General features: G+C 45.2%; 1 protein-coding gene and 1 long non-coding RNA gene across 5 annotated transcripts; both read right to left on the minus strand.

The window, feature by feature from the left end:
* Positions 1-313: 313 nt before the first annotated feature.
* Positions 314-5,111, minus strand: LOC118583132. Of its 4 annotated transcripts, XR_004944823.1 has the most exons (5): positions 4,799-5,111; positions 4,204-4,292; positions 2,636-2,723; positions 1,261-1,363; positions 314-370 (listed from the first exon to the last, which is right to left on the minus strand). It is a non-coding gene; the product is annotated as an uncharacterized LOC118583132 (long non-coding RNA). The 4 variants fall into 4 exon arrangements; XR_004944822.1 differs by lacking the exon at positions 2,636-2,723; XR_004944825.1 differs by lacking the exon at positions 2,636-2,723 and having other exon boundaries at positions 4,742-4,800.
* Positions 5,112-10,837: 5,726 nt separating this feature from the next.
* Positions 10,838-16,809, minus strand: Znf2 (zinc finger protein 2). The gene is made up of 4 exons (XM_036186403.1): positions 16,777-16,809; positions 16,254-16,380; positions 13,935-14,048; positions 10,838-13,433 (listed from the first exon to the last, which is right to left on the minus strand). The coding sequence occupies exons 1-4, from the start codon at positions 16,807-16,809 to the stop codon at positions 12,442-12,444; spliced, it is 1,266 nt and encodes a 421-aa protein (XP_036042296.1). The 3' UTR covers positions 10,838-12,441.
* Between the last annotated feature and the right edge of the window lie 3,136 nt (positions 16,810-19,945).

The raw sequence follows: 19,945 nt of genomic DNA on the forward strand, positions 1-19,945 counted from the left end.
ATGACAGTCAAGTAATGTAGGAGGCACAGAGGTCTCTGCCCTCACAGATATGCATTAGGGAAACCAGGAATATTAAACATAGATGGTTGTCTCTTCAAAGGGAAAGATGTATTTTGCCTGTTTTTTTGCCCAGAAGGCTGGGAGCAGAGATAGTTAACAGCCTGATGGCCTTTGCATTACTTGTGTGGCATTTCCATGGGTAGAGGCAATCCCAATAGGCTTCTCCACAAACATTTACATGACAATCTGAGTTATATGCCCACTGTCTCCAAGAGTCACTCACCTGGACTGGCTGCTTTTGAGGTATTCCTCCCTAGTTCTTCCCTGTGCTCCAAATGAGAGATCACATCAGGTTTGGAAATTGAAAGCCCTGTTCACGAGGAAAGGAAAGGGGTCTGGTAAAGAATGCCCTGATGGCTCCCTGGTCTTAAGGAAAGATGTGGGAAATGGGGAAGAAGGAGAGAAGAAAGGGAGCAGGGAGGGGTCAGCTTTGGATTTCTTCAACAGTGCTTAGAAGAAGGTAGAAATGTTGATATGGGGTTTGGCCTAGTCAGGGTTACTATTGCTGTGATGAAACACCATAACCAAAGCACTTGGGGAAGAAAGAGTTTATCTGGCTTATGTTTCCACATCACTATTAATTACCTAAGGAAGTCAGGACAGGAACTCAAACAGGACAGGAACCTGGAGGCAGGAACTGACACAGAGGACATGGAAGGGTGCTGCTTACTGGCTTGTTCCTCATGGCTTGCTCAGCCTGCTCTCTTATAGAACCCAGGACCACCAGCCCAAAGATGGCCCCACCCACAGTGGACTGGGTCCTCCTTCATTAATCACTAATTAAGGAAATGCCCTACAGCCAGATCTTATGGGGGGCATTTTTTCAATTGAGGTTCCCTCCTTTCAGATGACTCTAGCTTATATCGAGTTTACATAAGACTAGCCAGCAGAGAGTTTGAGTTCAGAACCATTAAATCACTCATTTTTAACCTCACAATAAAAATAAATACCTATTCTCTTAAGAGTTATCTTCACCAGAGCTTTGTCTTGATATCCTTGCCTAGGGAGTAGAAAAGGGTACTTACTATAGAATATAATATATAGGCTATAATAATTTTAGAAGTAGTCTAAGTAGAACCAGAAACAAAAAGCAGGGGCTCTGTCAGGACTTACAAAGACTAAGAATCTTTGGAACTAAGAGCCTCAGAGCAGTAAGGTATTGAGCTAGGTAACTCACAGGGAGAGGGGCACCATCCTTACCCAGCAAAACCAGATTCTTGAGTTTCTTAGGCACATCTCCCTGAGAAGGGCTCAGCTTTCCCCACTGGGTGAGAGCCTCAGCCATATTCTTGATTGGCAAGTCCTGAAAAGCCAAGTACATCAATGCTTACTAATGGCCTCCAGCCAGAGACTCCCCCACCTCCAGAAAGAACCACTGATAGTGGAGGAGAATGACAGGAAGGGTAGACAAAATGACTCTCATGTCCCTTTTAACATTAAGACTCTGGCATATTTGTGTTCCACAGGTTTGGTTTTTGTCTTTTTGCTGTGGGATGTTCTGTATGTCAAATGTGTTGCTCCGATTGGTTAAAATAAATAAAGTGCTGATTGGCCAGTAGCCAGGCAGGAAGGATAGGGTAGGCGGGACAAGGAAGAGGAGAAGGCTGGGAACAGGAAGGCGGAGGAGAGAGATACTGCCAGCCGTGGCCACGACAAGATGTAAAGTACTGGTAAGCCACGAGCCACGTGGCAAAGTATAGATGAATAGAAATGGGTTAATTTAAGATAGAAGAAGTAGATAACAAGAAGCCTGCCATGGCCATACAGTTTGTAAACAATATAAGTCTCTGTGTGCTTTCTTGGTTGGGTCTGAGCGACGTGGGACTGGCGGGTGAGAGAGATTTGTCCTGACTGTGGGCCAGACAGGAAAACTCTAACTACATCTTTTTGCATCAGAATTCCTGTTACCCATATGCAGCACCTTCAAATTCGAAACCTGAAGGCAAGGAGAGTCTAGTTTCTATATTATTGAATTAAAGAACTGTGGAGCTGCTTACTATTTATTCAGGGGGAGGGCCAAAAAGTATCACACTTTCTTTGCAGTATGGTTTTTAAAACACAGGGAGTTCATAAAAGAGAAAGTGCTTCTCTCTTTAGTTTTTCTTTCCCAGTCCATTATATGTTAAAAATCAACATGCTTGCCAGGCAGTGGTAGCGTACGCCTTTAATCCTATCACTAGGGAGGCAGAAGTAGGTTAATTTCTATGAGTTCGAGGCCAGCCTGGTCTACAGAGGTGTTCTAGGTCAGTTCCAGGGCTTTACAGAGAAACTCTGTCTCAAAAAATCCTATAATAATAAATAGATGAACAAACATGTTTGCTGCATGTGCCACAGAATATGGATTTACTCAACTCATATAATCATGAAGTTCCCCCAATGCCCCTGTCCTTTTCCACAAAGCACTGATAAGCAGGGCCTGGCCCCACACTGACTCTTCTTCCTAGACTCATCCTTCTAAGTCCCCGGGTGGTGGCTGCCATTCAGCTGTTGGAAATGTGTGTCACATAGCCTTGTGCAGCTCAATGTATGCTGCTGCCTATTCCCGAGGGCTTCCCCTGCTCACACCAGATCTCACCTGACCACTACTCACACCAGATCTCACTTAGTTTTTCCTCCGCAGACAGCTTGCCTCTTGGGTTGCAGCATCATGCTCATTCTCTGCCCTTAAGTCACATGCAAAGAAAGGACTTTAGGATTCATGTCTGATTGTCTTGTTGCTCTTTTTAAATGTTATGTATGAGTATTTTGATGACATGTATATATGTGCCCAGTGCCTGAGGAGGCCAGTAAAGGATGTCAGATCTAGAACTGGAGTTATAGACAAAGATGTGGACTGCCATGTGGATGCTGGGAACCAAACCCAGGTCCCCTGCAAGAACAGCAAGTACTGTTAACCACTAAGCCTCTCTCCAGCCCTCTGAACTGAAGTTTTATGGCATCTACCATCATCGGCAACTATATACCTGGTTTAATGTTTCCCAGAAGCTGGGTATGATGTGGACAAGCTCTGCCAGCACCTATACAAAAGGACTGCCAGTCTTCCAGATTCTACAGAGATATCCTTATTATTTCTTTCCAATCAGTTATGACACGTTTTATATTGCTGGGACTCTGAAAATGTTCACATGGCCTATGCAGCTTTGGAGTAAGGCACAGTATAGATTTCCCCCCCTGTGATCTGGCTATATAACACATCCTCTTTAGTCATTAACTCATCCCACAATGACACACACTCCTTGATCTCTCCAATCACTTATAGACATCTTTCCTCCAAACAAGCTGTTCTCTCTTGGAATATCCCTGTATTCTGCTTTCCAATTACCAACTACCTTCCTTAGTTTTTCAAAATGAACTTTTATCTTAAACCCCTTTCAAACAGTCTAGTTGATAGATATCCTCCAGGGTCATTAATAACTTGTCAGAGACCATCATTCTTGCATTTAAAATCATATTTATAAATGTGTTCCTTTGTAGAGACCCACAGGGATTTCCTAGTGAGAACTTACTCAGGGTCCGAGAGTCTGAGCCTGCTTTACCCAGCAGGGCTGCGTAAGGGATGATTTGACTATGGGTGTGGTTACCAGGTGTTTGGAAGGGTCTACACTTGGCGGCGTGGTGTGCTTTGATCTAGCAAGGGGGAGCCCCTCCCCCCACCCCTTGGCATTGTTATAAAAAAAGCCCTTTTGAAGAGACTCACGGGGCTGTTGGATTTTGATCCAGTTCCTCCTGAAGCTATCCTGTGTTTCTGTCTTTCTCCTCTCCGCTATCTTTCTACCTCAAAGCTGCTTATCTCTCTCTCCTCTCATCCTTTAAAAGGTGGGAGCTGGCCTCCCACATTCCTTCATGCTGTTTATTTTATGTATCTATAGTCTCCTGCTTCAGTAAACACCATGAGACAGGGTGTGTGGCTGTTAGTACTTTGCATCTCACACAGCCATTTACAGTAGTGAGTGGCAAACATGCACAGTAAAGTGGATGGCCAAGAAGCAATACTGGGAAGCAAAGTTCTAAGTGAGGAATATTTCCAGTAAGGGTCATTACTCAGTCTCCAGGCTGCCCCCAGTGGTCTAGCAAATTGGGCAGAGCAAGTTTTAAGAAGAGAAGAAAACATATGCACGCTGAGAAAAGAACATACAGACTTACCTGATTCCCAAGAGTCGGGAACACATTGGTTATGCCATTTTCTTTTGGTTTTCCAGCACTGGGAGAAGGTGAGTCCTCAGAAAGGGAGCCTAGAAGTGGAGACCAGGAGCCATGGCAATTAGTCCAGCCCCCAGGCACTAGCTACCTTGCCTAAAGTTAATACAGGGAACAATCCCACAACACCCCCGAAAGAAGACAGCTAATATGGATTTCTATCTCAGGTTCCTCCTGTACACCCTTGCACTTACTACAGTAGAACTGTCCTATGAGAATCTGAATACATTATACAAATATATAGTTCTCTTCCATCTGCTCAGTCAAAATAATAAAGAGCTCTGTGCATAGACCTGTGCCTCACTTAATGATTCATCTCTGTTGTTCTCCAGGCTCAAGGGATGAATGAAGACGGAATTAGTTTTATTCTTTTTGACCACTCACTGGCTTTTCAGATGCAATTTGTGTGGAAACATCTAAAACTTTTAAAATCCAAAAAACAATTCAAACCCCAAACCCAAACAAAAAGAATTCTAAATAAAACCTGAGAGTTTTCAAATCCCCGCTTTTCCTATCTGCCAAAATGGGTCTCTTTCCTTACAGAGTTCCCGTGACGACAAAAGCAAGCCGGCGTCAGAAGCCGAACTGTCGAAGTGGTGGGTTTTAGGGAGGGCTGGCTGCCCGTCATCGAGCCGACCAATGGACTACGTAGCTGGCTCTCCCTCAGAACCCCAAAGTAGGACCAGAAACGGGAAGCCACGGGCTCCTTCCGCTTTACTCCAGCAGGCGCTGGACGGGGCTCCACCGAGGCTGTCTAACCGCCCGCGCCCTGCCGCCCGCCGGGGAAGGGCGTGAGTACGCCGCTAAGGTGCAACTAGAGGCAGGGCGCACCCGGATCCTTCAGCGTGCTCCGCAAACTCGGAGAGGACCGCTCTCGGCCTCCATGCCAAGCTGTCCTCTCACCGCCTGCAAAGGTATCTGAGACCCCTTGTCTGAGCCGCGCCAGCTGGCTGCCCAACTGAACTACAACTCCCAGAATTCCTCTGCACATAGCACCTCGACTCCGCACGCCACTTCCCAGAGGACCTCGCGGGGGCGCCTTCTTCTCCTCCTGCACGAGCGCTAAACCTTCTCAATTTCGCAGGGTTCATGCACGTGTCTCTGCATTGCTTCCAGTCAGTCCCTCGACGCAGGCGTTGTGCTCTCAGCGCACCAAACCGCGTGCCGCGGGACCCTCGTTCTGGGTGTCTGTATCCTGGAGGATCGAGCCCCTTACCCGTGCAGGCTGCCCGTTTTTCGGCTTTAAGGGGAAATGCCTGGATGCATCCCCTACCGGGCTGTTTGCCTGGACCAAACTTTCACTTTTTTTTCTTTTTTTTTTTTTAAATTTTAAAAACACTTTTATGCCGGGCGGTGGTGGCACACGCCCCAGCACTCGGGAGGCAGAGGCAGGCGGTTCTCTGTGAGTTCGAGGCCAGCCTGGTTTCCAAAGCGAGTTCCAGGAAAGGCGCAAAGCTACACAGAGAAACCCTGTCTCGAAAAACAAAACAAAACAAAACAAACAAACAAACAAAACCAGCACATTTATTTATTCATTATTTATTTGGAGGTATGATACAAAGTGCGTGTGGCGGTCAAAAGACAACTTGCCGGACTAGGTTGTCCTTCCACTGTATATGAGTCCAGCTTGGTGGCTGGCACTTTTATCTACTGGGCCAAAGCTTGTAACTGGGAATATTTGTGAAATGACTAAGGTCCCAACTTTATTTTGTGTCTGCCTAGACACTTCTCAGCCTCTCACCAACAGCCACATCCACCTGGGTGATCCTTTTAGGACTGTCCATGACCTGGACCATGGCCCAGATGTATTTGTAGTGTCTGGAAGATACTGCTGAACTCTACAAAAAAGCAGATATTACTAGGCCCGGATTCCCTCAGTAATGTAATATTAACATCTCTCTCTGCCAGCACTGATGTTGTGGTTTTGTCTTTAAAAACACTATAACACTGAGCTTGGACACCAGGAGACTTCAGAGGCACAAGCTCACTCTTTGTCTGGCCATTATAAAAGGACTCAAAACTTTTTTTGAAGATGTATTATGAATACAGTGTTCTGCCTGCATGTATGCCTCCTGGCCAGAAGAGGGCATCAGATCTCATTATAGATGGTTCTGAGCCACCCTGTTGTTGCTGGGAATTGGAACTCCAGACCTTTAGAAGAGCAGCCAGTGCTCTTAACCACTGAGCCACCTTCAGCCCAGAACTCAAAACTTTTAATTGGCTTAATTAGTGTGGTTGTCAATGATTAGCTCACATGGATCATTTCAGTTGCCCTTGCTTGAAAAAACTAGTAATTTGGGGATAAGTGGTTGTGTGTGTGTGTCTGTGTGCAGACTTATTTGGAAAGCAGGCAAATAGGAAAGTGTAAGCTATGGCCAGCGAAGACCATCTTATCTGGGGATTGCAAGGCTTGTGTATGGAGACTTATGTATGGAGCAGACGAGAGGCACCAAAGCAGTGATACATTTGGGGAGGTCTACTTCTCCACTCCCCAAATGAATGACTACTAAAACGAAGTCAAAGCAAGTGGAGCCAGACAGGGCTTGTTTAGGTTGTCTCGGTGACAGGGCTGCTGTAACAGGGACAGAGGTTTACCTCGGTTTACGTGATGTAATTAGAGATGCTCTGCCCGGCTGTTCTGAGTAAGGAAATGTGGATTTTCAACGCTACAAATGACCTCAACTCAGAAATGGCTAGGTTCCAACAAGTGTTACTGAACTGTACTACTATTAACCACATTGGAATGGCCAAGGGAACACTTCCTTGATGGATCTTACCCTGGCTCCTGCTTTTCAGTCCCTACCCCTTGAACAGTCATCTCTGCCTTTGTCAATGCGACAGTTAACATTACATTTAAGACTTACTATGCTTGAGAGACCAAGAAGAAAAAACATTCCTCCAACATTTTAAGCCCCTAACTTATACAGGCTGTACCCTAGCAGCCCACTTCTTCCCAGACATTGAAAACTCTTCTTAAATTGACTGATCTTGTAAAATTTGCTGTTCTAGCAAGATAGTAGGTCATAAGAATAACTGCTGTTTCTGCTTTTGTAATCAAACTTGCTTACTCTATTTAAAAAGATTACTAGGTCAACTGCAAGACATTTATGTTAAAAACTAGACTCTGCCTACATGTAGACAAAATATATACCATCTTGTGAGTTTTGCTTTTATATGCCCTGGGCTGTTATAGGTAGGTACTGCATCTTGGGAATGCTCTCAGGTGCAGTCCTGGCCCCACATGGACTCCAGTATCTTAAATCAAAAGCCCCTCCTCATTAAAGTTTATTTATTGTCATGGTAAATCTCTGAGCAACTCCAGACCCTTAACATCACCACATTCAAGATGTTTCCTTGATCCAGACCATGGCCCATTTTTATAACCAAAACAACTGTGTTCCACCAAAACAGATGTTACCAGGTTCCCCTGACCTATACCTGACAATGGTATTTTTATGGTTTTTGCCCACATTGTATACCAGAACTTCAGTGCCGAGAGTTCTTTGGGGACAAGAGCCTCCTCTTGGTCACTGCTGATAAAGGACTGAAATTAGGGTTTATATGCATGGTAGTCTGCTACTTTCTCCCCTGAACTATAACAATATATAACTATATATAACTATATAAAACTATGTATAACAATATATAACTATATATACATATAAAACTATAACATATTTAACTATATATAAATCTACATATATAACTATATATGTATATATATATAAAATGATATATAACAATATATAACTGTAACAATATACCTACAAGAGCTCTAGGACTCTGTAGATGATGAATCTTCAGCTAGTGTATTCTCACCTATCTTCCTACAGGAAACTAGCCAATTTGATAGCCAGTTCATATTTACAGAGGACAAAATTTGATCTATCCACGTATCTGGGAACAAACCATAATGTCAAATGTCATCTCTTCAATATAATGGCCAAATCTTAGATCTAATGCTTCTTAGATCAAAACTCCCTTTTCTCATTACTTCTCCCCTTCTCAGTGGGCCGAGAACAAAATGCTTCTTCGGAGTTCCAAGTGTCCTCCATGCTGGCTGGACTACGAACACGTTGTCAGGGTTCATGCGCACAGACGCGGCAAACCAATGAGAAAGAGTGGATGTGTTACCAGTTCGGGGAAAATATCAGTAAACCAGGCCTGACCACTTACCCCCCCCCAAAAAAAAGAAAAAGTAAGAAAAATAAAAAGAAAAGAAAGTCAGATGTAAAAAAAGAAAAGAAAGTCAGATGTAAAAGCTGCTTTTGGGTATGGGAGGTAGTAGCTGTAGGCTATAAAGGGGAAAGAACAAAGGAAAAACTGAGGGGTCTGCACAGCTAGTGACCATAGGTTGCATTGGCCAATAGCCTGGGCTGATGGCAGGTCTTACAATCACCAGAGATTGCTGTTGCTTCTGGGAGTGCAGAGCAACTTTACAAAAGGAAGCTATGGATTGACCTCCCCACCGTTTCCAGTCACTTTCCCCAAAAGTCCATCAGGATTCTGGATTTGCCCCAATCTGATCTCATTGATAATGACAGCGTCTTAAACAAATACAATACTCAATACACAATTTGTTTGAACAAGGAAAGACTCAGAACTCTTAGATGTGTCAAAGACATGTGTGTCAATAGTCCCCTTTAGTTTTTACTTGACATTATGAAACATTACATATTATCTTACACACAGTTCCTGTGGAATTTTTAAGCTGCTTATAAATTATATAAAATACACACATACAATGTATTCCCTGACACTTTTCTGCTTTAAGAGAGATCAAAATGAATTTATGCTTAGTTGCATGGGAGAGGACTATGTGGCAATTCTGCTTCCTCTCAGTTCCACTCTGATCAACTGGAATACACAAGCCCTTTTCCAGGCCTTACCTTGCAAAAATGGAATACAGACTCCCAAAGTCGGTTGCCTCATACCTGACCTTTAATACAATAAAAATACAGTTTCACTTAGGCAATAGAAGCATTTGGGTACTCAGGTGTTGCTTTTATCTAAGTTGTTCTATTTACCAAGTCAATAAAGATTCGGGAGTCAGATATTGGGGTGAAAACCTGCCAGGTCAGAGAAGCAACCAGCTGAACTTTCTTTTTTGCCGGAGACCCAGCAGGATAACTTCTCTCCATACCATCCAAACCCAAAAAGAACTGCGAATCTCTAAGTCCATCCGACTTCCTGTGTGCATCTCAATCCATCTTCCCAGGTCCTCCATATGCTCTATGGCTAATTCTTGTCAGCTAGTACCTGGCTCTGCCTCTTGCTCCAAGGTTAACTTTATTAACACAGTCTCAAAGTTTCACAGTGTGATCAAATATCCTGCAACACCCAGGATCTGAAGTTTGGTGATGGGGAAGTGTATTAAAGAAGATTTTAAGTATCTAGAGCTCTTTTATTAAATAGAGAGCTATTTTAGATCTGGAATAACGGGCAGAAAGGGGTCATGTGGCTTTCACATAGACTAAGCTAAGTGATGTGTAAAATGTGGTGGCTTCTAGTGTCTTCCAAATATCAAGGTGCCTGCTTGTGTCCCTAGCCTTCAGGTGTGGATTCTGACTCTAGAAGTGACTGGAATGGCACCTAGATGATAAAATATCCTTTAGCTTTCCCTTCCTTATTCATAATATGTGGGTCCCACGTGGTACAGATTGAATGGACAGAATGATACACACCAGATGAGAGACACAGGTCTTTGTTTATCTAGGCTTCTTTGTCACTGTACCACAGCTTAGTATAGACCTCTTGAGCAGTGAAGAAAGAAGAAATAGAACTTGGAAGTGACGACTAGGATGCTGTAGGCTGACTAGGATGCTATAAGCTGACTAGGATGCTGTAGGCTGACTAGGATGCTGTAGGCTGGATTGTGAAAACTCAGAAAGGGGGTGGACCCAAACAGGGTTTGAAAACGTTTGGTATTCATTAGATAAACATTTACTGAGCAACCTAATGTTTGCAAGGCACTGTGTAAGATTCAGAGATCTATTAAATTACACCTCCAAGTGCTTACAATCCAGTTGAGAAGATAATTCAGGTATATAAATTATAAGACAAAAGTTAAGAGCGTGCTTAATAGAAACGCTGAAGGCAGACCCATACTAAAGACCTGGTTTCACCTTGTGTTGCCTAGGGTATGTTACTAATCTGTCTAAACTTCAGTGTGCTCATCTGTGAAATTCAGATAGCAAAAGGATCTGTTTCACAGCACGAAGACCAGCCGATCTTGTCCTTGAGTGGAATGTGGTGGTTTGAATGAGAGTCGCCCCCAGATTATTTGAAGGTTTGGTCCCCAGTTGGTGGAACTGTTTGGGAAGGATTAGGGGGTGTGGCTTTGTTAGAGGAGGTGTGTCACTGGGGGTGGGCTTTGAAGTTTCAAAAGCCCATGCCAAGACCAGTGTGTCTGTCTGTCTATCCTTATCTCTTGGCCTACTGCTTGTGGATCAGATGTGAGCTCTCAGCTGTTGCTCCAGCACCATGCCTACCTATCTGTTGCCATGTGCCTTGCCATGATGGTCACAGACTCACCCTCTGGAACTGTAAGCAAGCCCCTAGTTAAAAGCTTTCTTTTATAAGTTGCCCTGGTTATCATGTCTCTACACAGCAATGGAAAAGTAACTAAGAAACCTGGCTTCACCTTGTGTCACCCAGAGTATATCACTTAATCTCTCTGAACTTCAGTGTGCTCATCTGAAAGAGCAAGCAAAAGCCCTGCTTCACAAACCTAGAGGTCAGTCAATCCAGCCCTCCAGAACCCTCTGCTGAGTGTTGGCCCAGATAAGTGCCTAGAAAGGGCTACCACTACTACTAGTCCAAGGAGGGCTAAATGAGGGCACAAAAAAACAAGGTCTGCGTTCCAAAAAGCTTCAGGACTAAAAGCTATAGAAACTTCTGGAGAAAATGGTCTTCTCCCACAATTGTGACATTCCCTCTCATAATAGCCTGCAGCTATTTCAAGTGCAGTGACAAGGGGCCTATGCTCTCCTAAGGTTATGTCTGCAGAGTCCCCTCCCCACCTAGGGCCTATGTTCTCCTAAGGTTATGTCTGCAGAGTCCCCTCCTCTTCCTAGGGCCTATATTCTCCTAAGGTTATGTCTGCAGAGTCCCCTCCCCCCCTAGGGCCTATGTTCTCCTAAGGTTATGTCTGCAGAGTCCCCTCCTCTTCCTAGGGCCTATGCTCTCCTAAGGTTATGTCTGCAGAGTCCCCTCCCCCACTAGGGCCTATGTTCTCCTAAGGTATGTCTGCAGAGTCCCCTCCTCCTCCTGGGGCCTATGTTCTCCTAAGGTTATGTCTGCAGAGTCCTCTCCTAGGGCCTATGTTCTCCTAAGGTATGTCTGCAGAGTCCCCTCCTCTTCCTAGGACCTATATTCTCCTAAGGTTATGTCTGCAGATTCCCCTCCCCCCCTAGGGCCTATGTTCTCCTAAGGTTATGTCTGCAGAGTCCCCTCCTCTTCCTAGGGCCTATGCTCTCCTAAGGTTATGTCTGCAGAGTCCCCTCCCCCACTAGGGCCTATGTTCTCCTAAGGTATGTCTGCAGAGTCCCCTCCTCCTCCTGGGGCCTATGTTCTCCTAAGGTTATGTCTGCAGAGTCCTCTCCTAGGGCCTATGTTCTCCTAAGGTATGTCTGCAGAGTCCCCTCCTCCTCCTGGGGCCTATGTTCTCCTAAGGTATGTCTGCAGAGTCCCCTCCTCCTCCTGGGGCCTATGTTCTCCTAAGGTTATGTCTGCAGAGTCCCCTCCTCTTCCTAGGGCCTATGTTCTCCTAAGGTATGTCTGCAGAGTCCCCTCCTCCTCCTGGGGCCTATGTTCTCCTAAGGTTATGTCTGCAGAGTCCCCTCCTAACATCTGTCCTGCTGTCTGACAATCTCTCCCAACTTCCTTTTGCAGTGCTGGGGATTGAACAGCAGGCCTCATACTTACTAGGTGCTATTCTATCACTGAGCTACACCCAGCCTCTGTCCAAAATTTTGAATCTGGAGATTCACGTTTTAGTTTCTGCACTCCACATTAGTTCTGTAGCACAGTAGGTATGCTGTTTACTCAGACACTGTGGAGCAGAAGTGGGACAGATGAGGGCAGCCAGAGGAGGCAGAATGAGCAAATGCTGGGTTTGTAGATGACAAGGAGACCTTCCAAGTTAGAGGAAGGCCCTTTGTGTAGCCCCTGCGTCTCCCCCGGTCAGTCTGTCCCTTGTTTGGCATAACGCCTCTGATGCTGAATAACTGAGGACTTGAAGCTGAACTCTTTTCCACACACACTACACTCAAAGGGTTTCTCCCCTGTATGAACTCTCTGATGCTGTGTGAGCCGGCACCTCTGGCTGAAGGCTTTCCCACACTCGCTGCACTCATATGGCTTGTCTCCAGTGTGTATCTTCTGGTGCTGTGTGAGAGAAGAGCGGTCAAAGAAAGCTTTGCCACACTCGTTGCACTGATGGTGTGGTTCCCCAGCATGTGCTTTCTGGTGTCTGTTTAGGGAGGAGACACCATAGAACGCTTTCCCACACTCACTGCATTCATAGGGCTTCCTGCCGGTGTGGATCAGCTGGTGACGACTGAGGATGCTTTTCTGGCTAAAGGCTTTCCCACACTGCTGACATTCATAGGGACTCTCCCCAGTATGAATTCTCTGGTGGCGAGTAAGGGATGATCGGTCAAAGAAGGCCTTGCCACACTCATTGCATTTAAAAGGCTTCTCTCCTGTGTGAATCCGCTGGTGCACGGTTAGGGATGATCGGTCAAAGAAGGCTTTGCCACACGCACTGCACTCATACGGGCTCTCTCCTGTGTGGGCCATCAGATGTCTGCTGAGACTGCTCCTGTGACTGAAGGCCTTCCCACACTCAGGACAGTCATGGGGCTTCTCGCCGGTGTGAGTCCTCTGGTGGCGGAGGAGGGATGAACGGTCAGAGAAGGTCTTCCCACAGTCCCTGCACTCCTGGTCATGGTGCTTGCCGAGGGTTTTCTTGGATGGGGCTGACCTTCGCTGCAAGCTTTTGTCCGAGGGAAAGGGTTTCTTGCCAGTCTCTGCTTTAGGACTTCCCTTTTCTGCTTCCACCCCACCTGCTAGGGCTCGAACTTCAAGTTTAGGGCAGAGAGGACTTGACCTTCTATGGCTTTCTCTCAGTGTTCCTTCTGAAGCAGCTAGGATCTCAGGCTTAGTCTCCCAGTCTGCAGCAAAGAGAAAACTCAGATGCAGTTTCTTCTCTGGACTGGGGGACAATGACAGAGGGGGAAAGATGCTAGGGCAGATGTAAAGGTAACACTTGGTCACAGCACAGCTCACTTCCCAGATGCCCTTACATCCCGGGGAAGCCTAAGGCTTGGGAGTAAAGGAGGAGGCAGGGAAGGGCTGTTACAACAGACCTCTCCGAACACAGCAGAACAGCTCTGGGAGTGGGGCCAATAGCTTAGTGAGGGTGGGCTGAGCAGAGAGACCAAGAAAAATAAAAGAGGTGTACACAGGCAAGGTGACAATTCTGAGAAACAAGCTGATGAGTGCAGATAACTAATATGTTGATTATAAAAGGGGGAACCAGAGAACTGAGGAGTAACAGGAAGCCAACAGCAAACAGACAACTGGAATTTGAGAAAAGGGTGACCCCCCAACATTCCTCCATACCCAAATAACAAACAAACCAAACTCTGCCCATCCTGTTCAGATCTGGTTACCTAGAGAGACACTCTCTGGCCATTCTTTCTCCTCAGATCCATGACGACCCTGTGTCCATGGCCCATCCTTTCTCTTCAACTGAAGAATCACGTCAGGTCGAGGCACGGGAAGCCCTGCTCATGGAGGGAACATAAGGCAGGTGGTTGCTGTGATGAAAATTCTAAAACTTCATCCTGGCATCTAAGTCTAGATTCTTCCATAAATGCGGAATGCAGACCCAAGACGCCTCTGAGGGAAGGTCAGGACTGAGGCTGTTGAAAGGAACCAATGCCAGGCACCAGGACAAAAGCCACCTTGATTCATAGGCAGTCCATGGAAGCTCTCCATCTGGACACTGGCAGGATAGAGGCTCTTGGCTCCATAGGTGAGTATAAGAAAAAAAAAAAAAAGGATCATCTTGACTGTGCAAAGCATAAAGCGGGAACTCAATTTTGTTTGTTTGCTCATATTTAGTTTATTGCTTTCATGGAAACAAGTTGGTTGTATTCACTGAAAGAAAATCAGAGTTATCTTCAAGTAAAAAGGAAAATCACCTTTCATGCTTCCTACTAAGATTTCTTTCTTTTTCTTCATTTTGATGCTGAAAGTCCTTATATGTGATGCTGTTAAAGACTGGACAGTGGGGGGCTGGTGAGATGTCTTAGTGGGTACACCAAGCCTGCTGAACTGGGTCACTCCCTAGACCCCACATGTTAAAGGAGAGAACCCACTCCCTCAAGTTGTCCTGTCATCTCCACACACATGCTCTGGCACATATATGCCCCAAGTAAATAAAGAAGAAATGTAATGAAATGTTATAAGAACTTTAAAAAACTGAATAAGGAAATACTGCTGACTTGTAAACTAAAGTTCTTTTCATGTAGTAAATTTAAAACTTTAATTTTATTTAAATTTTTCTACAATGTTTTAATGGCTATATGATAGTACATTGTATGGATAAATACTTTAGGAAATACCTACCGGAAGACATTTTACTATTTTTAATGTTTTGCTATTAATACACAATAGTACAGGAACTGTCCCCTGGTGTGCTGTATGAATTGGCAATCCTATGACATTCTTTGGATCAATTTCTAGAAGTAATCATATCCATAGCCATATGAACAAAATTAGATCCCATTCCTGGAAACACCTGAGCTCTAAGTTCCCCATGCACAGGGTTCCACCTTGGGAGATAAGGGAGACAGGTATGTTCTTCCTGGGCCTGAGAAGCATCAGTCTGGTGTGTACTGGTTCTCTTTTTGGCAGACTGACCACACCCATCCCTTCCTGTGGCTTCTGGTCTCTGACCTAAGGAATTCCATACTTCTATGTAAGCCCCTGACAAAAAGTCAGGATCTTCCTTGATGCCATCCAAACAATGTGTTCTGTTTGGGATATGACTTCACCTGATTAAGCAAATTCGGAAGGTGATGACCTCTACATGCCTGTGTGCATGCGTGCATGCGTGCGTGCGTGCGTGCGTGCGTGCGTGCGTGTGTCCATATATTAAACTGAAGACCTTGCACATGCTAGGAAGCACTCTACCACTTAGCTACATCCTCAGCCCAATACTGGCTTTTTGATATACATCTGCAACATGAATGTGACTGTTATCTGCTTTTGCATCTGTATATTCCTGCTTCCAGAGTGGCCAAGACTACAGATACTCACCACTGTGCTTGGCTTCAGCCTCTTATTCTGGAAGCTTCTAGGAGTTCTTTATTACCTGTAGGGACTTCACTTTACTTCAGTAACAGTTGATGTTAACAACAGCTCTTAATTTCTCCCTTGTCACATAAATATAATTACAAAGTGCCTTTTTTAGTATCTAAGATTGTCATTAAGACAAATATTCAAAATCAAGCACGTCTCTGATGACCTCTCTCCTTTTCACGGGGGTACTTCTTTGTTCTCCCCTGGCTTCCATGAAGTGATAGGCATCTCCTCTCACCAAGATGGCTGGCTCCTTGTCTACCAGATGGAACTGAGGACATTACCTGCTGGCATGCCAGGAGAAAACTTGGACATATTAACTCTTGCTTGCTGCCTCTGGACAGCCAGGTCCATCCTCTGCCCTATCCTCTAGACTGCCTTCTGTTTTGTGGAAACAAGCTGCTGAACAAAGTAGGCCTGTGGTTGTCCAGTGCTGTTAACACCAGGGCAGCCCACCTGTCCAGGGCTGGGGTCGCCAGCTACGCACTTAAAGCCACCTTCTCTGACGCTTTAGTCTGTCAGGTGGCTTTGAACTCAGGTGTCAGAGAGGTAGCAATCTCCAGCCCATGTGACCCACACTGGTTTGGGGACAAGCTCTGACTCCTCACAGGGAGCCTCCTTACCCAGTGAGATGATGCTTTCATAGTTTTCCAGCATCACTGCCTTGTAGAGTGCCCTCTGCACAGGGACCAGTTGCCTCCACTCTTCATCTGTGAAAGTCACGGCCACATCTTCAAATGTCACCGACGTCTGAAAACACAACCGCACCCCCTTAGGGCCCTTTTCTTTCTTGTCTGTTTTGTTTTTCTTGAGACGGGGTCTAACTCTGGGTGCTCTATAGCATGGACCCCAAACTCCAGCCTAACCCAACACTCTTTGGTGTGCGGGGGTTGACTCTCAGTCCATAACTGGCTGCACCAAAGGGACAATCAGGACGGAACCACTGATTCCAGAGTCCTCCAGGCAGGCCTGTTCTGTCAGCTTGTGAGCCACAAGCTCACGGTGCTGAAGGTCATCTTACTTTGGAGCCCCTCATTGGCCAAAGGGCGGAGGGTTATAAAGGAAGATACTCAGGATAAAGGGGAAAAAGTGACTACATTTTGGCATCAAATAAGAGTAGTTCAGAAATAAAAATGTCCACCTCACCTGGCATCTGGTAGGTGGAGACACGGCGGCCATTCCCTCCTATGCTGTCCTGGTAGGGAAGAACAGAGGACTAGTGAGGGAAAAGTGGGGGGGGGGGAGAGAAGGCATGAGAACGAGCAGTCCTGGGGTCTTCTGGCCGACGTGGCAAGGACCCCCCCCACCCCATATACCAGTGAGCAATGTAGCCACCTTCATTCCAATACTTTACAAAGAGCAAAAGAAAACAAGGCCAAGGGCACTCTCTGCTCTTTCCAGAGTTAGAACAAAAGCCATGGATCTGGAAACCACAGCAGTGTCTGCTGTACCATTATCTTCAGGGCAGAGTTCTGTTCCCAGGAGTCAGAACACCGTAAGATTCATACGATATTTATATATTCACATTTAATGTTGCCCTGAATGTTTAATGAGCTAAAACCATAAGCAACTTTACAAAGGACTATATGGATAAGACAAATAAACCTGTAACCTCTTTAGAGGAGTAGCATTCCATTTACAGCTCTTGCTAATGAGGCATCCATCTTTGATACTATAAGACTCTTCACCTCATTTCTAGAACCACACTGATCATATCGCAACCAGGCAATCAGTGAGTAAACCATTAGTAACTAGCAATTAGTGAGAAATTAATTGGCCTACTAGAGATGTCCTTGTTTGCTTTCTCTTGCTCTGAGGAGACACTGACCAAAAGCAACTCAGGGAGGAGAGGGTTTATATATGGCCCACAGGTTACAGTCCATTCCCGAGGGAAGCCTAGGCAGGAACCTGGAGGCAGACACTGAAGCAGAGACCACGGAGGAACACTGCTTACTGGCTCGCTCGGCTACTTTCTTATACAGCCCCAGGCCTACTTTCCCAGAGATGGCATTATCCACAATGACTAGGCCTGCCTATATCATTGTAATTGAGAAAATGGCCCATCCTCCTCCTGGTGGTGGTGGTGGTAGTGACAGTGCATGCTTTTGATCCCAGCACTTGGGAGGCAGAGGCAGGGAGATCTCTCTGAGTTCCCAGAGTTTGAGGCCAGCCTGGGCTACAGAGTGAGTTCCAGGACAGCCAGAGCTACAGAGAGAAACCCTGTCTTGAGAAAAAAAAGAAAGAAAATACCCCACACAAACATGCTCACAAGCCCATCTGATGGAGGCAACTCAATGGAGATTTCCCAAGTATGTCTAAGTTTGTATCCTGTTAATAAAAACTATGACAGAAATGATCTGGTATGAAAAGATGACATCCTTCGTAGTGACCATGAATTTTAAAGTGTTGGGACAACATGCAGGTGATGAGTCAGAAAGGCATCAAGAGGTACTGGAGTAGCCTCAGGGACCAGGGGGCAGGTACCAGGAGACAGAACCAATGGACGTGGCTCACACTAGTGGTGACATGCTGGTGCTCACACTGATTCAAGCTGAAAGGAAGGAGCTCTAGTTCCCAACTGCAGCTTTACTTCCCCTTGGATTTCCATTAGACTTATCCTCTTCGACCTCCCTTCTTGTAAGTTAGCTAAATGCATCTCACGTGCTCACAGTCCAGAGTCTAACTAGAGCCTGGTGGGTATGGTAGTGCAAATACTTGCAATCTTAGCATTCAGGAGGAAGGACTGCTGCATACTGAGTTCAAGACCAGCCTGAGCTACCTAGAAAACACCACATCAATTCTTTCCCCTATAAAAGGAGTTTAATTAAAAATAACAGTGAAAGCAAACATTAGGGGAACTCCTGGTGGGGTGGGGACATAGTATGCACGCTTCTGGGAAGGAAGAGAAAATGTGTATCCGTGGCTCATTGACCACTTTATTGCAGCCAAAGGAATACAGCACCACTCCCTGTGATGTATTCATCTACCTACTTAATCGGCATTTATTTAGTACCAACTACACCAAGCACAAGCCCTGCAAGACATTTTCCCTGACCTCCATGAGCAACAGCTTTATACGCAGAACAAAGAAACATTTACTGTAGGATGGTATGCCCAGGGAGGGAGGACTGAGGGAGAAACGCTGCAGCTTTCTTGGCACAACTGAGAAGTATACACTGCTGAAATTCATAATAACACGATGCATAAAGATCGAACTATTCCCCAATTTTAGGACCAACCACCGACACCACCACCAACCATCATATGTCTAGAAGTCCATGTGATGACTCACTCCATCGAATTGTTTGCAGTTTACCTTTTCCCTAGTTTTTGTTTTTACATTTATTGCATTTGAGATACGGTCTTATTTTATAGCCTACCCTGGTTGAAAAAGCTAGCAGATCTCCTGCCTCAGCCTTCCAAGTGCAGGCATTACAGATATATGTCACCATACTTGTTTTCCATGAAACTTCAGTCATGCATATAAAGCTTCCCAAAATGTTGGGATGTGTTGCGGGATTTTCTATTTTAGTCTAAAGATCTGCTTAACTTTGTGGCTGTCCTTTGATGAAAGTAAATTATAACATAGAAGTAAAAGCTTCAAGGCAGACTTTTTCAAATTCTGCCTCAGCCTTTTACAAAGCCTGAATGCCCTATAGTCCCTCTCCTGTTGATGTGTGTGGATGGGATTAAATTATCCTTATTAAAAGCACTTAGCAAGAGCCTCAGGAGAGCAAGTGATTAGCAATACTAGTTAGGGTATTTTAATAGTGCTCCATTGTGTGTCTAGCCTCTAGGCAATAAATTATTTAATCAAGTTTCCTGTTGTAGATGCTTAATAGGGTTCACATTTTAGTTGCATTGTTTAAAGATGAAACGGGATGATATATGTAATGTGCTTAAGAAGTTGGCTGGCAGAGAACCTTCAATAAAGATGTGTTGGCAATGGTTAACTAAAAGCTCTGTAACTATTCACTTTTATTTCTAGAATAAATCCCTAGAAGAGAATTGGCCAGTCTGAGAATGTCTGTGTTTGCAAGCCCTTGCTGTTCATCGCAATGCTCTTTCTAAAGTACATGTCTAATGAGGACACAACCATGCTCAACACCCCCATCCCCAACTCCTACTGATGTAGTTTAACCTCTGTGGTTTCTCCAGGCTCGTCTTTTCTCCAGTATTGCTCCTGACTAAGACGTCCTCTTAGCCAGTTTCAGTAGTAATAATCCTTTATGTGATCAGGATCTGCCTCTTGTTTTTACTCAAGGTTTTCCATGTCTGTAATGTTGCTCCTTCCTCACAGCAAAACCCTAGATCC

The sequence above is a fragment of the Onychomys torridus genome, chromosome 4 (genome assembly GCF_903995425.1).
Source record: "Onychomys torridus chromosome 4, mOncTor1.1, whole genome shotgun sequence".
Classification (NCBI taxonomy): Eukaryota; Metazoa; Chordata; class Mammalia; order Rodentia; family Cricetidae; genus Onychomys; species Onychomys torridus.

Bases quoted from the DNA above. Each gene is read 5' to 3' on its own strand.
- Znf2 (XM_036186403.1), bottom strand. From the start codon at position 16,809: ATGGCCGCCGTGTCTCCACCTACCAGATGCCAG. The intron at 14,049-16,253 runs GTAAGGAGGCTC...CTCCATGAGCAG, and splicing joins TGAAAGCATCATCTCACTGG to GGCTTCCCGTGCCTCGACCT. The intron at 13,434-13,934 runs GTAACCAGATCT...TCTTTGCTGCAG, and splicing joins GCCAGAGAGTGTCTCTCTAG to ACTGGGAGACTAAGCCTGAG.